This window comes from Thermobia domestica, chromosome 2, assembly GCF_964235325.1.
Source record: "Thermobia domestica chromosome 2, izTheDome1.hap1.1, whole genome shotgun sequence".
Taxonomy (NCBI): domain Eukaryota; kingdom Metazoa; phylum Arthropoda; class Insecta; order Zygentoma; family Lepismatidae; genus Thermobia; species Thermobia domestica.
The window spans coordinates 92,135,891-92,150,238 of record NC_137455.1 but is presented as its reverse complement, the minus strand read 5'-3'; the positions used below and the strand labels follow the sequence as shown (position 1 = coordinate 92,150,238).

Sequence of the window (14,348 nt, the reverse complement as noted above, 5' to 3'; positions counted from 1 at the left end):
GCTACAATTAGATCATGCAATTCAGTATTTAAAATCAGTTACTTTACTCCATTATCTTTCTTAAGGTTTGGATATTCATAATAAATAATATTTCATAATTTTATATTTCTTTAGAGGCATAAAAATTCACCATAGAAAGTGCGTTGTTGAGAACTGTTTTCCTAGAGATAAATTTGAATCCACAAAACTGTCAGTGTTAAGAAGATTCTCCTAATCTCATTTACATAAAGCCATGAAAGCAATGCCTAGAAAACACTAAAATTCCCAATAAACGTTGCCAAAAGATACACTATTGATCTTTAGCTATGTAGTATTTACATATCTTTTTTATTAAAGGATGGGTCTTAAAAGTGAGGTGCTCGTAAAAGTACAATTGTTATTTTTTGTGGACGAAAAGAAGGAAAATGGACGATTCTTCTCGTCAATATATACAGGGTTTAAATTTTTATTGATTGTTTGGTGCTTGTTCAGGAAATGTTTAATGAAATATTCTTAAAGGGATGTAGAATTCGACTTTTTGGACTTCCAAACTAACCTATGCATGAGTTTCAGAAGTCTTACAAAACGGCTTTGTCAGCCCGTCCGTCCGTCTATTGACAGTTATCAAAGCAAAAAGAGTAAGGGATATCGATATATATATATATATATATATATATATATATATATATATATATATATATATATATATATATATATATATATATATATATATATATATCTATTATATAAAAGAGAACGCACAAATCCTTTGTTAGCTCATCACGCTAATACGGCTGAACCAATTTCTTTTATTTTTGGGGGGTTATTAGGATTTGGACCCTAGATGGTTTTTATCATATCACTTTAATTTTTAATTACCAGTGTCTTGAGATAATTGACCATTCAAGTGTCCATAACGTACAAATCCTTTGTTAGTTCATCATAGGTATAAAAATAAACGTATTTATATGCAACCCGCATGACCGTGTCACTCGGCGGGTTAACATAAATGACAGGCGCTATAATGTTAACATTTACTGCAATTTGAAAGCGAAAAAGTAAAAATTATCTAAGTAACAAAGTTTATTGCGTTCCGGGGTGACCGCAGCGAAGCGGGGTGAACGCTGCTAGTATATATATATATATATATATATATATATATATATATATATATATATATATATATATATATATATATATATATATATATATATATATATATATATATATATATATATATATATATATATATATATATATATTATTTTATTTATTTATTTTTGCAATCGATTCAGTGTAGTTTCGCAATGATTCTCCTCCGTTAACTCCATATTCAAACCGGAAGTGGTTAAAATTAGTCATTCCCGATTTCAATGTTTATTGTCATAGAGCGAAAACGGTATCAGATAGTAGTTTTTTCCCAAACGATTCAGTGTCTGAACACATCACTACTATCCATTTCCGTAGAGCAACAATGATAAATATTATCAAGATGCTGTTTCTGCAATCAATTCAGTGCCCCAAGAGTAGCTTCCATCTGCTCTGTCTCTATACCGGAAGTGGCTCAAATTAGCCATTGGCTGTTTTAACGTTTGTAGCCTTAGGACGAAAACAGTAAAACGGTAACAGATATCAAGAATTTTTTTTTTTTTTTTTTGCAAACGATTTAAAGTATCAAGACAACATAACATGACTATCCACAACATTCGTCCAAAACTATAAGTAATTCAAACTTTCTATTAATTCTAGTGTCAATACCGATTTCACCATTTATCGACATAGAACGAAAACGGTACCATATAGCTAGATGTTGTGTTTTGTAGACGTTTCAGCATCTCATGACAACATCCCACGACTCTCTACCAAAATCTAAAGTGCTTCCAATTTACTATTACTTCCAGTTTCGATATTGATATCCATAGAGTAAAAACGGTAAATACTATCAAGATGCGGTTGTTTGCAATTCATTCAGCGTCTCAAGAATAAGTTTCATACGTATGTTCCGTTGAAGCTCTATTCACACAGGAAATGGTTAAAATTAAGCATCTCAGTCTCCAATACTTATTAACACATAACAAATACGGTAATAGATGATGGAGAAAATTTCTACCACATGATATGCTAATTCTTCCATTATTTCCCATTATCTTGAATTTTAGCACGGAAATTTGCTTGAATTTTGTCATAAAACTTTTGTTTTTAAAATTCCAAAAGTTTAAACCAAATTAAGGGAGTCTATACATTAATAATGTTTTCAGCTGGTAAATAGGTGGAAGCTGTTCTTTGTTTCACATTTGAAATTCAAAGTATTCTAGAGCTCCTTAGTGACCAAGCAATTAGCGCACTCACTTTTGACGTGGGAGACCAGGATTCAATTCTCGGTGGGAGCTCATGTTCGGATTCCACGTTAAATAGTAGGTTCACGTCTCATATAGCGTTGCTGCTGAAGGGGACGTTAAACTCAAAATCTAGTCAACTCATCTGAAAATATTATATGTTTTCATGTTATCAAAAGTTAATAAAGAGCTGTGTCTTGTTAAATGATTATTCTTTTCTTCTGCGGTTGTGTCTGAAGTATTTTCAGCTCTGGTATAGGCTCATGCCATCATTTTTGAGACGTAATTATCACAATCTAAATATAACATAGATTAATAAGTGATTGGTACTAGTGGCAAAATTCACGATTAGAGATAAAAATCATTTTCCATTCAATGTAACGAATTTTTATTAAGGAATTTGATTTACCAAACAGCATAATATATTTACTCTCACTGTACATACTAACATAATCTTAATTAAAAGTTGGCCCTCACAACGCATTATATGTTTTTCTTTACATCGATATAATTGTCATTAAACAAAAGTTACAATTCATTAGCCAACTATTCTTAAGCTAAAACTCTTCATTTCAATCCCTAACAATTATAAAATAAAAATCTTGACATTTTATGACTAATTGTCCTATAAGGGTGTTTGTTACAATATGTGTACTTTTGTCTTAAAATATTAAAAAGTCACACAATTTTCTTTCATATCTGATTACTAATTACACTAGTTAACAAATTTAAACTTTTTGTTTGTTACATGAGAAAAATCACCTGATCTTAAAGGAACTTTGTGCGCTGAATTCGAATATGCACTCGGTTTCTCTCCATCACGTACAGTTTTCCCGTAACAAAGGGATTTTCGGGAAATTCCCTCAAAAATTTCCCTTTTTCAGATATTTTATTCCCCTAGCTCCTGTCCCCTTACATATAGTAACATAAAAATTATACCTAAGTATACCTTGATTTATATTTAATAAACCCTAAAAGTTTCGTAAAAATCGCTTTGTTCTTTCTAGAGAAATAAATATATTTGTATGTATACTGTGTGCACTGTTTATTGCACCTGATAGTAATGCTTTCAGATCTCCTGAGTTGGGGTAAAAACGATTTGCTTTATTACTACAAACACAGACATAAAAATGAATATTTACAATAGTCAACAACACACTTGTATTGTTCTCTGTAAATTAGGAACGTGTATAAAAATAGAATGTACTTCCAACGTATATTTTTTTTAAACGTACAGTATATGTATATCTTAATACATATATATACAATTCTCCAAGTTTTTTCGTTTTGTTCATGAAATGGTTATCAATATTTGTTATCAAATGTAACAGAATGCAAAAAAAAGAAAGAATGGAATTCAGACTCATTGTTGACAACAATGAACTAATGCAGTCTGAATTTTCCACTACGGTATCGTTTCCCCCCTCCCCCCGCGCATTTCTTTCTTTCTTGTGTTCTTGACACCTGGTGAGGGAGTTTTGTACATTTTTATATTGACGTGTGGTTTAACACTACTTCACTTTCAAAGTTGCCTTTGCTGCTAAGAGTGCTTTCATGTTTGATCTTAACGGCATTATACCCAACTAAGACCAGAAGTTTAGTTTGTGATCAGTACAATGGCGTCAAGAGGACGGCGTTCGTGTGTTAACTCACCAAATAGTTTTTGTTATGTGTGTGGCCAGTTTGTAGTTAAAGGACAGAGTAGATCAATTACGCCATCGGTGAAACTAGCATATTATATATATTTCGGATGTCGTGTGGGAGATCAGGACAAAACTTGGGCACCCAACATAATTTGTGCGTCGTGCTACGTCACTTTACTTGCATGGGCCAAAGGGAAACGGAGGTTCATGAAATTTGCTGTACCAATGGTGTGGAGAGAACCCACCAACCATCTGGATGATTGTTATTTTTGTCTCACAGTAGTTAAGGGACATTCTAAAAAAAGCAAATACACAATAAGTTATCCCAACGTTAAATCCGCAATTAGACCTATTCCGCACGGGGATGAACTTCCACTTCCCGAGCCCCCTACCAACTGGGAAGAGATATGGCCAAAAGACTCTGATGATGATCATGACCTTGATGAACCATCGACATCAACATGTACATCCAAGGATCCAACGTTCATCCCTGACTGTGTTCGCGAGCCACATTTCATCCGGCAATGTGAACTTAATGACCTAGTCCGTGATTTGCACCTGACAAAACAAGAGGCGGAACTTCTGGGATCAAGGCTCCAGCAATTGAACTTATTGGATGCAGAAACGAACATATCAGTGTACAGGAAAAGGCATGTTCAATTTTCAAGCTATTTCTCAATGCAAGATAATGTGTGCGTATGTACGGATATAAATGGGTTGATGGCGGAGCTAGGAATTCCTTACGTTCCAGAAGAATGGAGGTTATTTATCGACGCGTCAAAGGTCAGCCTTAAAGCTGTCCTTTTACATAATGGAAATAAAAAACCTTCTATACCACTTGCGCACTCAGTGAAGATTAAGGAATCCTATGACACCATGTCAACTTTGCTAAATCTTATAAATTACAAGGACCATTGTTGGCAAATATGTTGTGATATCAAGGTAGTTGGTATTTTATTAGGACTGCAGTGCGGTTACACGAAGTACCAATGTTTTTTTATGTTTATGGGATAGCCGAGCTGATGACAAACATTATGAAGTGAAGGAATGGGAACCTAGAGTGAATTACGTACCTGGAGAATGCAAAGTCAAATACGCTCCTTTGGTAGATCCTAATAAGATATTACTACCGCCATTTCATATCAAGTTAGGACTTAAGAAAAACTTTGTCAAAGCCATGGACACATCTGGTGAAGGTTTCAAGTATTTGCGAGATAAGTTCCCTAACCTGAGTGATGCTAAGATTTCAGCGGGAGTGTTTATTGGTCCCCAAATTAGGAAATTAATGCTTGATGATAGCTTTGACAGCAAGTTAAACAGTGCTGAGCTAGCTGCCTGGACAGCATTTAAGTGTGTTGTGCGCAACTTTCTGGGCAATAACAAAGCTGAGAGTTACACAGAAATCGTACAGGACATGATACAGAAATACAAAGAGTTGGGTTGTAGGATGTCTTTAAAAATCCACTTTTTGCACTCCCACCTCAGCTTCTTTCCTGCTAACCTAGGTGCTTTCAGCGACGAACAGGGGGAAAGATTCCACCAAGATATAATGGCAATGGAGAAAAGGTACCAGGGACGATGGGATACTTCAATGATGGGGGACTATTGTTGGGGTCTTGTTAGAGAATGCAACATTTCTTACAAAAGAAGGAAGTAGTGTACGTTTTTGTAACCCAATGGAAGTTTCATATATTGTGATAGTTTTGATTGTCTTTTCATGACCTTTTGGTACATTTGTATTATTGTTTATTGTAAATTGTCATACTTGTAAATTATATTGTATTATATTTTATATATGTGTTTGTGGTAATAAAGCAAAACGTTTTACCTCAACTTAAGAGATCTGAAAGCATTACTATAAGGTGCAATAAACAGTACACACAGTATACATACAAACATATTTATTTCTCTAGAAAGAATAAAGCTATTATTACGAAACTTGGACGGTTTGTTAAATATGAATCAAAGTATACTTAGGTATAATTTCTATGTTAGTATATGCAAGGGGACAAGATCTTGGGGTGTAAAATAAACGAAAAGGAAAATTTTTGAAGGATTTTCCCGAAAATCCCTCTGTTACGGGAAAATCGTACGTGATGGAGAAAAACCGAGTGCATATTCGAATTCAGCGCAAAAAGTTCCTTTAAGAACAGGTATTTCCTTTTATGTAACAATACCTTTGTTAACTAGTGTTAATGAAAACTATTTGAGGACTGATGTAGTAACATATACATAGTTCCATATGTGTTAGTTCTATATCATACACATTATTATTAATTCTCATATACGCTCTTAAAACAGACGGATCCGTATGTGTTGATAACATACTTACATACTTTTTGACGTGAAGCGTCTAAGGGCAACCTGATCAATGCTTCAAGGTTCGAAAAAGTAAGAGGATGGTATCGGAGAAAATGTCTCAAGGCTGATTCATCAACAAATCATGTTCAGCTGAAAATGCTGTTCCCCCCACCAAGAAAAAATCATCCTTTAATCCCATTGGTTCCCGCCTATGCACACAACACACACTCTCTTGCTCTGTTTTTCCCTTCCCTTTTTACTCTTTTCGAAACGCAAATTGCACTTCGGACAACATCGACGAAGTTCGGATTCTCGAGGGTTTCACTTCCTGCTGAAGCAGTTTTGTGTTTTCCCCGTCGCTTCCAACAGAGGCAGTCACGTTAATAACCCACGGTAGCGTGTATGATAGTTTGTGTGAGTGTGTGTGATGGAAAAAGAGAAAGAAAGGAAAAAAGAAATAAAAGAAAAGGAAAGAAACAGTGACTGTACCTCGTAACTTCTTTGACATAATAAAAAAACACAAAACGAAGTCTGACGAAAGTATTTTTTAAACAATAATTTTGTATAAGAAAACCAAGAGGCAAAATCTGTAGGAAATATTTTGTATTATTTGAAATGTTATAAAACGTTTAGTACTTTTTATTACGTAAGTGACTGCAAAATTAATGTGTAAACACATAAAGAGAGTGATTTGTGTTTTTGAAGAGTTTAAATTTGCCAAAGTGAAACATAACCGGTTTTAGACTGACTATTAATAAGTAATGTGAAAATATAACCCGGTATTCTGGTCGATATCAAAAGTTAAAATTTCCTACGTTTACATGTTAGCAACTGTTGTCGTGCATTTTTAGACTTTTTTCTTTAAATGATTATTTATTTTCTTATCGTTTCTATTTGATTGACCATATTATTCTTTTCAATGCGTATCTAGGTGATAGAAAAGATACAATATAAACTATCCATAGTTGTCTGAGAAACTATAGGTAACGAATAAACAAAGTAGTGTTTGTAGATTGAAAAGTGCTGGTTGCATGTGCACGTGTTTCGTGAGCCACTTGTTGGCGTGTGTTGTGTTACGTTGTTAAGTGCGGGCTGGCGTGACTTTCTCCCGCACACAGTTGTCGGTCGTTTTATTTCGTTCGTTCCTTCGTCCGTTTTTGTGAGCGAGTGCAAATGACGACAACAACATCTCCGGAAAAGAACGAGAAAAAGCCACCACAGGAAGTGCGTCGTGTTGTCACCGTTCTTCCAACAAAAGAGGTAGTAGCTCGCAAAAAAAGCTCTTTTGTTCCATTTTCCTCATCCTTTCTTGTTTACTAACACTTAATGTTTACTTTTCATTTAGTTGATAGTGGAAAAACTATTTATGTTTCCCTTGTAACATTATACTACAAAAACGTTCAATGTTTTCGCTTAACTTAGTTTAGAATGACTTTCCAAGAATGTAATACCTTCCCTGACACAGTTGACCTTATTCAGGGACTTATAAGGAAGTTTATGACAGGGTGATCCATTAAACTTTTAGTAATGGATGATAAAATAACTTTTAAACCGTTAACGTTTATATAAAAAGTGTAATGTTTATAATAAAATAACAATTTTAATTAAGTCTATACGGTAATGGGTAGTTTCCAGAGACCAGAGTTATTAATATAGTTTAAAAGTAGATATTTCTTTTGTGGTTGTACATCTCAGAATAATTTAGATAGTACTTCATAAACCTAGGAGAATAGACTTCCCTATCTTTCTTGGTGTAGTTTATACACTTTGTGACTACTCCACACTTTTGGCTTTAATTAGAGAAATATTTAACATAATCATGATAGAAACTGTTGTTTGCCCCTTATAAGTACAGTCAAAACTTAAATGTTCCTGGGTATTTAAATAACTGTACTATGGCTCAAAAGGAATGACTTGAGCTCTCGTTGAAATAGATTTATAGCTAAATATACCTCAATAAACTTTATGTACCAAATGAAGAAAGCAATAGCTAGAAATGATTCGTTGTCGATCAACAGTTGTACGTAAATGTCAATGGATTGTTGTGATAATTTATAACGTCCTGCAATTTTAGCATCGGAGGCATCAAGTCATTGCTGCACAGCTACTTAAAGAACTCTGTTCTTAGCAATTACTACAGTTTTTCAAAGGTTTCTTAAATAAAGAGAAATGAAAGGGGACTCACCAAGTGTTTCGTGTTAAGTATTGTACAGGACAAGTACTGCACAAGCTCAATTAATACATCGCTAAAGGCTTTCGAAACAGTGATAATTTTAGGTGTCCTGAAGGGAATTCTTCTCCCCGAATTTAAAATATGTCTGGCCAAATTTCTGACCGAGTTCAATAAGAGTTACTATTATGTTTACAGTACTTCTTTAACTCCTTGCGTATTGAATTCCCCCGGGAGAAATTATCTGGAATCACCACTGTTTCAAAATGTTATATGAAAGATAATTTAGGAAATTCATTTGATGAAACTGATAAAAAGAAAGTATTGAAAGAAACGTAGTGACGACGAGAGCATTCTTAGGACTACTTAAAAAGAGAATTGTATACTATTTAAAACTTTGCTTGAGAGGAACTTATATTATCATCGAAGTAGCGGAAGATGTGCGGGAAGCAAAACAAAAGAACAGAAGACATCAAATGGTTTCAATTAAACAAAATTCACGAGAATATTAGTTTCATGAAGGTGGTAATGTACGATACTGGAGGTCACTTTCAATTTACACACAAATTTACATTTTTACCAAGTGAATTTATATTACAGAATACCATCGAAATCAGCTTCACATTTAATATTTTATTCTAAAAAATTATAATAGTTAACTGTACTTGACTACAAAGGCTGACACATCAAAATAATAATTAAGTATTAGCATGCATCCCACCTTTAATTTCCAACAAATCCGGGTCCTTATTTGCTGTGTAATTAGGAAGATAAGCGTTAGAAGGGGAATTCCAATAGCATTTATTAGCATGATCTGGTTTTATGTATAGTTTGATACAAGAATTATCACTTTTTAATACTAAATATGGACTAGAAAATTAAAATACTAAACAATAATATTTCTTTTAGGTCAGTATACATTTGTATCATTAAATTCATATCGCTAGTTCTAGTATACATATTACCTTATTAAATAATATTATATCTGACATCTTAATATGATATCTTAGTAATATAAGATATTCTGTATATATAACGATAATACTATATACTTATACTGCTTTAGGGCTTCCTTATGGATATGTAGGCAGCATGTGGAATCTGATTTCGATTTCTGGCGGAAGCTCATATGTTTGATTCCCATTTTGAACCATACGTCCCCGTCTCATATAGCATCGTTGTTGAAAGGAATGCTCAATGTCCGTCTATCCAACCAAATTACAGTGATTTATTTACTTCACCCGTAGAAGAAAATTAACAAACTGATCTTACGAATCCCGCCTTTAGAATGAGAAGGAAACTAGTAACGAGAATTTTGGAATAGATCTTTCTTCCTTAATGTTTAGATATCTTTATTGTGAGTGTATATTGCACTTGCTTTATGTTTAACTTCGAATCAAAATTTAATTGATTTGTTCCAGGTACTCCTCTAATTTGTGTTCTGAATAACATTTATTGTTATTATTTAATTTGATTAGTTTCAAACCACTCACCTGTCATTACTTATGATTCAGGAACCAAATATCTGCTCAGGAGCATATTTCACATCTGTGCTTAATTAAAGCCAAGCTCTACCTCCATGTTCGTCAAGATTGATTGAGTTGTGTAGATCGCATCCGATATATAATGTCTCCGTGATTGAATTTTGGGAAAAGTCAAAAGAAGGACGAAAATGTATTCATATCAACTTTCGCAACCTATCACTACTCTAAATTCACATTACTGCACACCAGCAACCAACATTACTTGTAAGTTTTGCAGAATTGCATAACATACAGGGTTTTAATGATTCTGTTATTTTTATTGGCGTTGAAATTCAAATAATATCATTCGAACAATTCAAACTAATGCTCAGAAAATGGAATCGATTCAGGAACACTCGCCTGCCCACCCATTGGATCAATATTTCACTTTTACCCTATGAAACAAGTTGATCTACTAGGACTGTTTGACCCATTAGACTCGTTTGGATCATTTGACCTGTTTGACTCGTTTGAACCGTTAGGCTCCTTTAGATCGTTTGACCTGTTTGAATCCTTTCACCCGTTAGACCTGGTAAACAGAATAGAACTTGTAAACCTAGTGAATACTTCAGATAAACAATAATACAAACTAAAAGTATGGCAAATTTATGATTTCTGTTTTCAATACTGTTCACTATAGCAGAACAACAGTTATAGAAAGCGAGAATAAGTTCTCATTACTTCAAAAATGTTTGTTTCAAGTGGCTGAAATGTTTCATTCCCGTTTTACTTTATAAATTTAACCGACACTTTATACAGGTTTCCTGTAATATCATTGTCAGCTTAATTCTCCATAGCCTAATTGTGGCGGCCCTCCTTTTACTGTACAGGGCCTGGGCAGCTAATAGGTCATCATAGGTATTCTGTCATTATTGGCAGATCACTTGCCGCAACTGAGAAGCTTCCATGCTCCACGGTCTTCCGCTAACATCTTCGTTTTCACGTATGATTTTTCTGTTTTGATATCAAACACAAGATACTCACAAGATTGGGGCTGACAGTAACAAAAATCGTCGTTGGACCTTATGATGTAACAACCAGTAGTATTTGCCCATTTAAAAAAAAAAATGTTCAGCATATTATTATCCTAAAATTCTCTTTCGTCTACCTAAATATCACTTTCATAACCTTAACGTTAAATGTGAGCAACGTGTTGCGCGTATGTTTGACACCTCGGCTTTGTTATCCATATGTAATTCGGTGACTCTTCATTACTGTTTAGTCTTCATTATGTATTAACTTTGTAACGTACCAATTTGCTCGTTTATTTTAGCATTAAGCAGTATTTACTGTATATGCTTCTTTGTGATTAAGAACGGAATTTCAAGCAATATATTAAATCGCAGCGATATAAATGTATAAGGTACAATAGAAGTGACGTAACTCCTGAAATAGTAAAAATATTAAATATTAAAAATATTAAATATTAAATTAATACGAAATTTCATTGGATATTGGCGTTTCATTGCCACTACTTACCAAAGAATTTAATTTTCGATATCCGTCTGTCAGTTGGTTCATTCCTTGTGTTCGTTCAGTTTGTGTACACAAACCTAGAGACCATACTGTTCAAGGTATACGAAACAAAGATTTTTATGACTATCTACAAGATAAGGTAGAATTTTCTTCTGCCCCCTTCAAAAAAAAAAGTTGTTTATTGAGGATGGAAATCGAAAATTCCATTTTTTGTCGTAAATAACTCTAAAAATGTTTATATTTCATGAATCATTGTTTCACTAAAAATTGTACATATTATATCAATTGTTTATTTCTCTTGGAAAATTCCAGAAAAGTAGTTTATCTTCTAGGTAAATTTTTCCCGACAATTTTCTCTAAAGCAGAGATTTTACTGAAATTTCATAAACCAATGTCTCAATAACGCTGGTACATGTAGCACAAATCATTACTATGGAATAAATCCAAGAAAGATAGTTTATAAATTTGATGACACTTTTCCTTAAAACTCTTATTTTTTATATTTTTTTATATTTTAACGTAATGAGTTTTCGAGATTCAAATACAGTACAACCCCTCAAATCCGAACCCCGGAAATCCGTAAACCCGGCAAATCCGAACACGTTTTCAGGAGAAAAAACTACAGCTGGAAAATGAAAAAAACATGGATTTAATCACACAAATTTAGTTTTTTTAAAAGTTTTATCATTTTTAGACTTAATGCTTATTCTAAATCATTATCTAATTATATTCTTACAAGAAGACCGTTATAGATATGAAACAATCATTTTGGACATGAGTGTACAATCGCCAGTCAAGGTCACTGCCCTTTCGACCACTGGGCCACCCTGTCTAATCTCAGTCGTTGTTTTGCCGCCAATTCAGTGATGAAATAAGTGCGTAATATTATTTCCCGGGCAATCCGATCCCTCCCGAAATCCGAACAGGCTTCAGCCCCAATTAGTTCGGATTTGAGGGGTTGTACTGTAAATAAAAAAAAAACAGCTCAGGTGCTTTGCCTATATTTTGTAGTGGAATAACAACTTCTCTTTCAATAATTCCAGAGTAAATTGTTGATTTGTTGAGATTTTCAAATAATTTTCCCAAAAATAATTCAAATGATTTTGTTTACATTTTGTAATTGTGTAATTCATTAACACCTCTACAATATAGCATAATTCGATTTTCTCACACAATTTTAATAAGAGTAGTTTACAGTTGTATGTTTTATTACGATGATATTCTCTAAAGTAACTTTAAAGATTTGCTTGCTATTCTATCAATAATAAATATTTCATTAACAATAGAATATTGCATAAGACATTTCTTTTGCGAAAGAACACGGAAAATATTCCTACTGATAGGGAGAGTTATCTTTTGTATGTAGTTTACTGCCAACATATATGTATTTCAATGTTGTTCACGTTTCTTTAAATATAGTCTATATTTGAGAAATAATTCTATATTTACAGCATGATTACTGATTTGATTTAAGTATATATAGCAACAATAATGGATTAACGTGTTGACTCATGGCTTCCTTGGCTTTTGATTTCTTTATTGTTCGGTACTGTATTAAATTTCGTATGAAATATTTTTACTATTTTCCCTCTTTAACTCACTTTTCCTTCGTTAAATTCAGTTCTCTTCATTAAAACTGTGTTTTAAACGGCGTGACAAACATCTTAGTACTTGAAGGCGGCGCTCCAAGTTCCCTTTGAATGCTGCTAGCAAATGAGAGGCCAGCGGTATTGCCACGTTTATTTTGCACACATCCACGTCTATCACCTGTCACCTGATCACGCTGTAGTTTGTCTGCTTACCCATACCCACACCTCTTTACCACTTGGCAACGTCACTCCAGAGCTTGCGTTTTATTCGTTTAGCTGAAATGCCAAACTGTTTGTCACAGGCCTTAATTTATTTAACTCCCTTTGTCTTATATAATTACATAATAATACAATAATAATAATAATAATAATAATAATAATAATAATAATAATAATAATAATAATAATAATAATAATAATAATAATTCTCTGATTAGGCCTTCTCATTACTTTGTCTTATAATAACTATTCTTCATGAATATACCCAACTGCAAATATACACTGCTTAAACAAATGGAAATATGTTATTAAGTTATGTTATTTTTTCAGAATTAATATACTCATAAAATTCCATTTTTTTCACAAAGTTAACAATATAAATTAGTTCCTCTGCCACTCATACGAGTATTTCGCACGAAACGTAATATGTATGTTCCTTACCCGATAAAGAATACAATTTCCATTCTGAGAATAGTGGGTTTTCTCTACTTTTTCTGTGAGTCATTAACTCGTTATTAGCATAGTGGGAGGGTAAAATTTGTTTATAAGTATTACTTTTCTTTGTATCTCAAGCATGACGTGTGCATGTCAAGGAGAAATTATAGTGTTGAGTATTCGTGCTCACGTACTGTTAACAAAATCGATTTCGTTATTATAAAAAAAAAACGGGGATATCAAATGAGTTTACAAGGACATATCTAAATACTATCAAATAGATCAGGAATAAAATTTCAACTTCACGCTTTCATTCATCTTCTGTTGCATGATATTTATTTACAAAAACAGATGAAAAAAGAACTATAAAACATTTTCTGCGAATTATTGAACTGTAACAAAGTAGAAATATTGACGTTTTGAAAACAAGAAACGAAAAGTAACTTTAATGAAATCTTTGAAATGTTGGCATGTAGAGGAAGGAGGGAAAAACTAAGCAAAATCGAACGGTAAATGAAGGAGCATTAAAAATAGTAAGTGACTAAAAAAATGTGCGAAGTAGAAACACCTTAGGCCCCTTAAAATGTAGGCATATAATGGAAGAATTGAAAAATTAAGTAGGAACGAACAGAAAATCAATGAAGAATCATTGGAATTAAGGTAACTATGCAATACTT

At 33.2% G+C, this 14,348-nt stretch overlaps 1 protein-coding gene across 2 annotated transcripts in view; it reads left to right on the top strand.

The window, feature by feature from the left end:
- The window catches only part of LOC145674097 (inactive dipeptidyl peptidase 10-like), a 398,407-nt gene that overhangs the window by 94,744 nt on the left and 289,315 nt on the right, over positions 1-14,348 (top strand). The window contains exon 1 of one of the 2 annotated variants that reach the window (XM_081743924.1): positions 6,598-7,519. The exons of the other annotated variant lie outside the window; for it this stretch is intronic. Coding sequence (XP_081600050.1) covers positions 7,433-7,519 — 87 coding nt within the window. The 5' untranslated portion in view covers positions 6,598-7,432. Of the gene's footprint in view, positions 1-6,597; positions 7,520-14,348 lie in introns of those variants that run through there. 2 annotated transcript variants of the gene reach the window in all.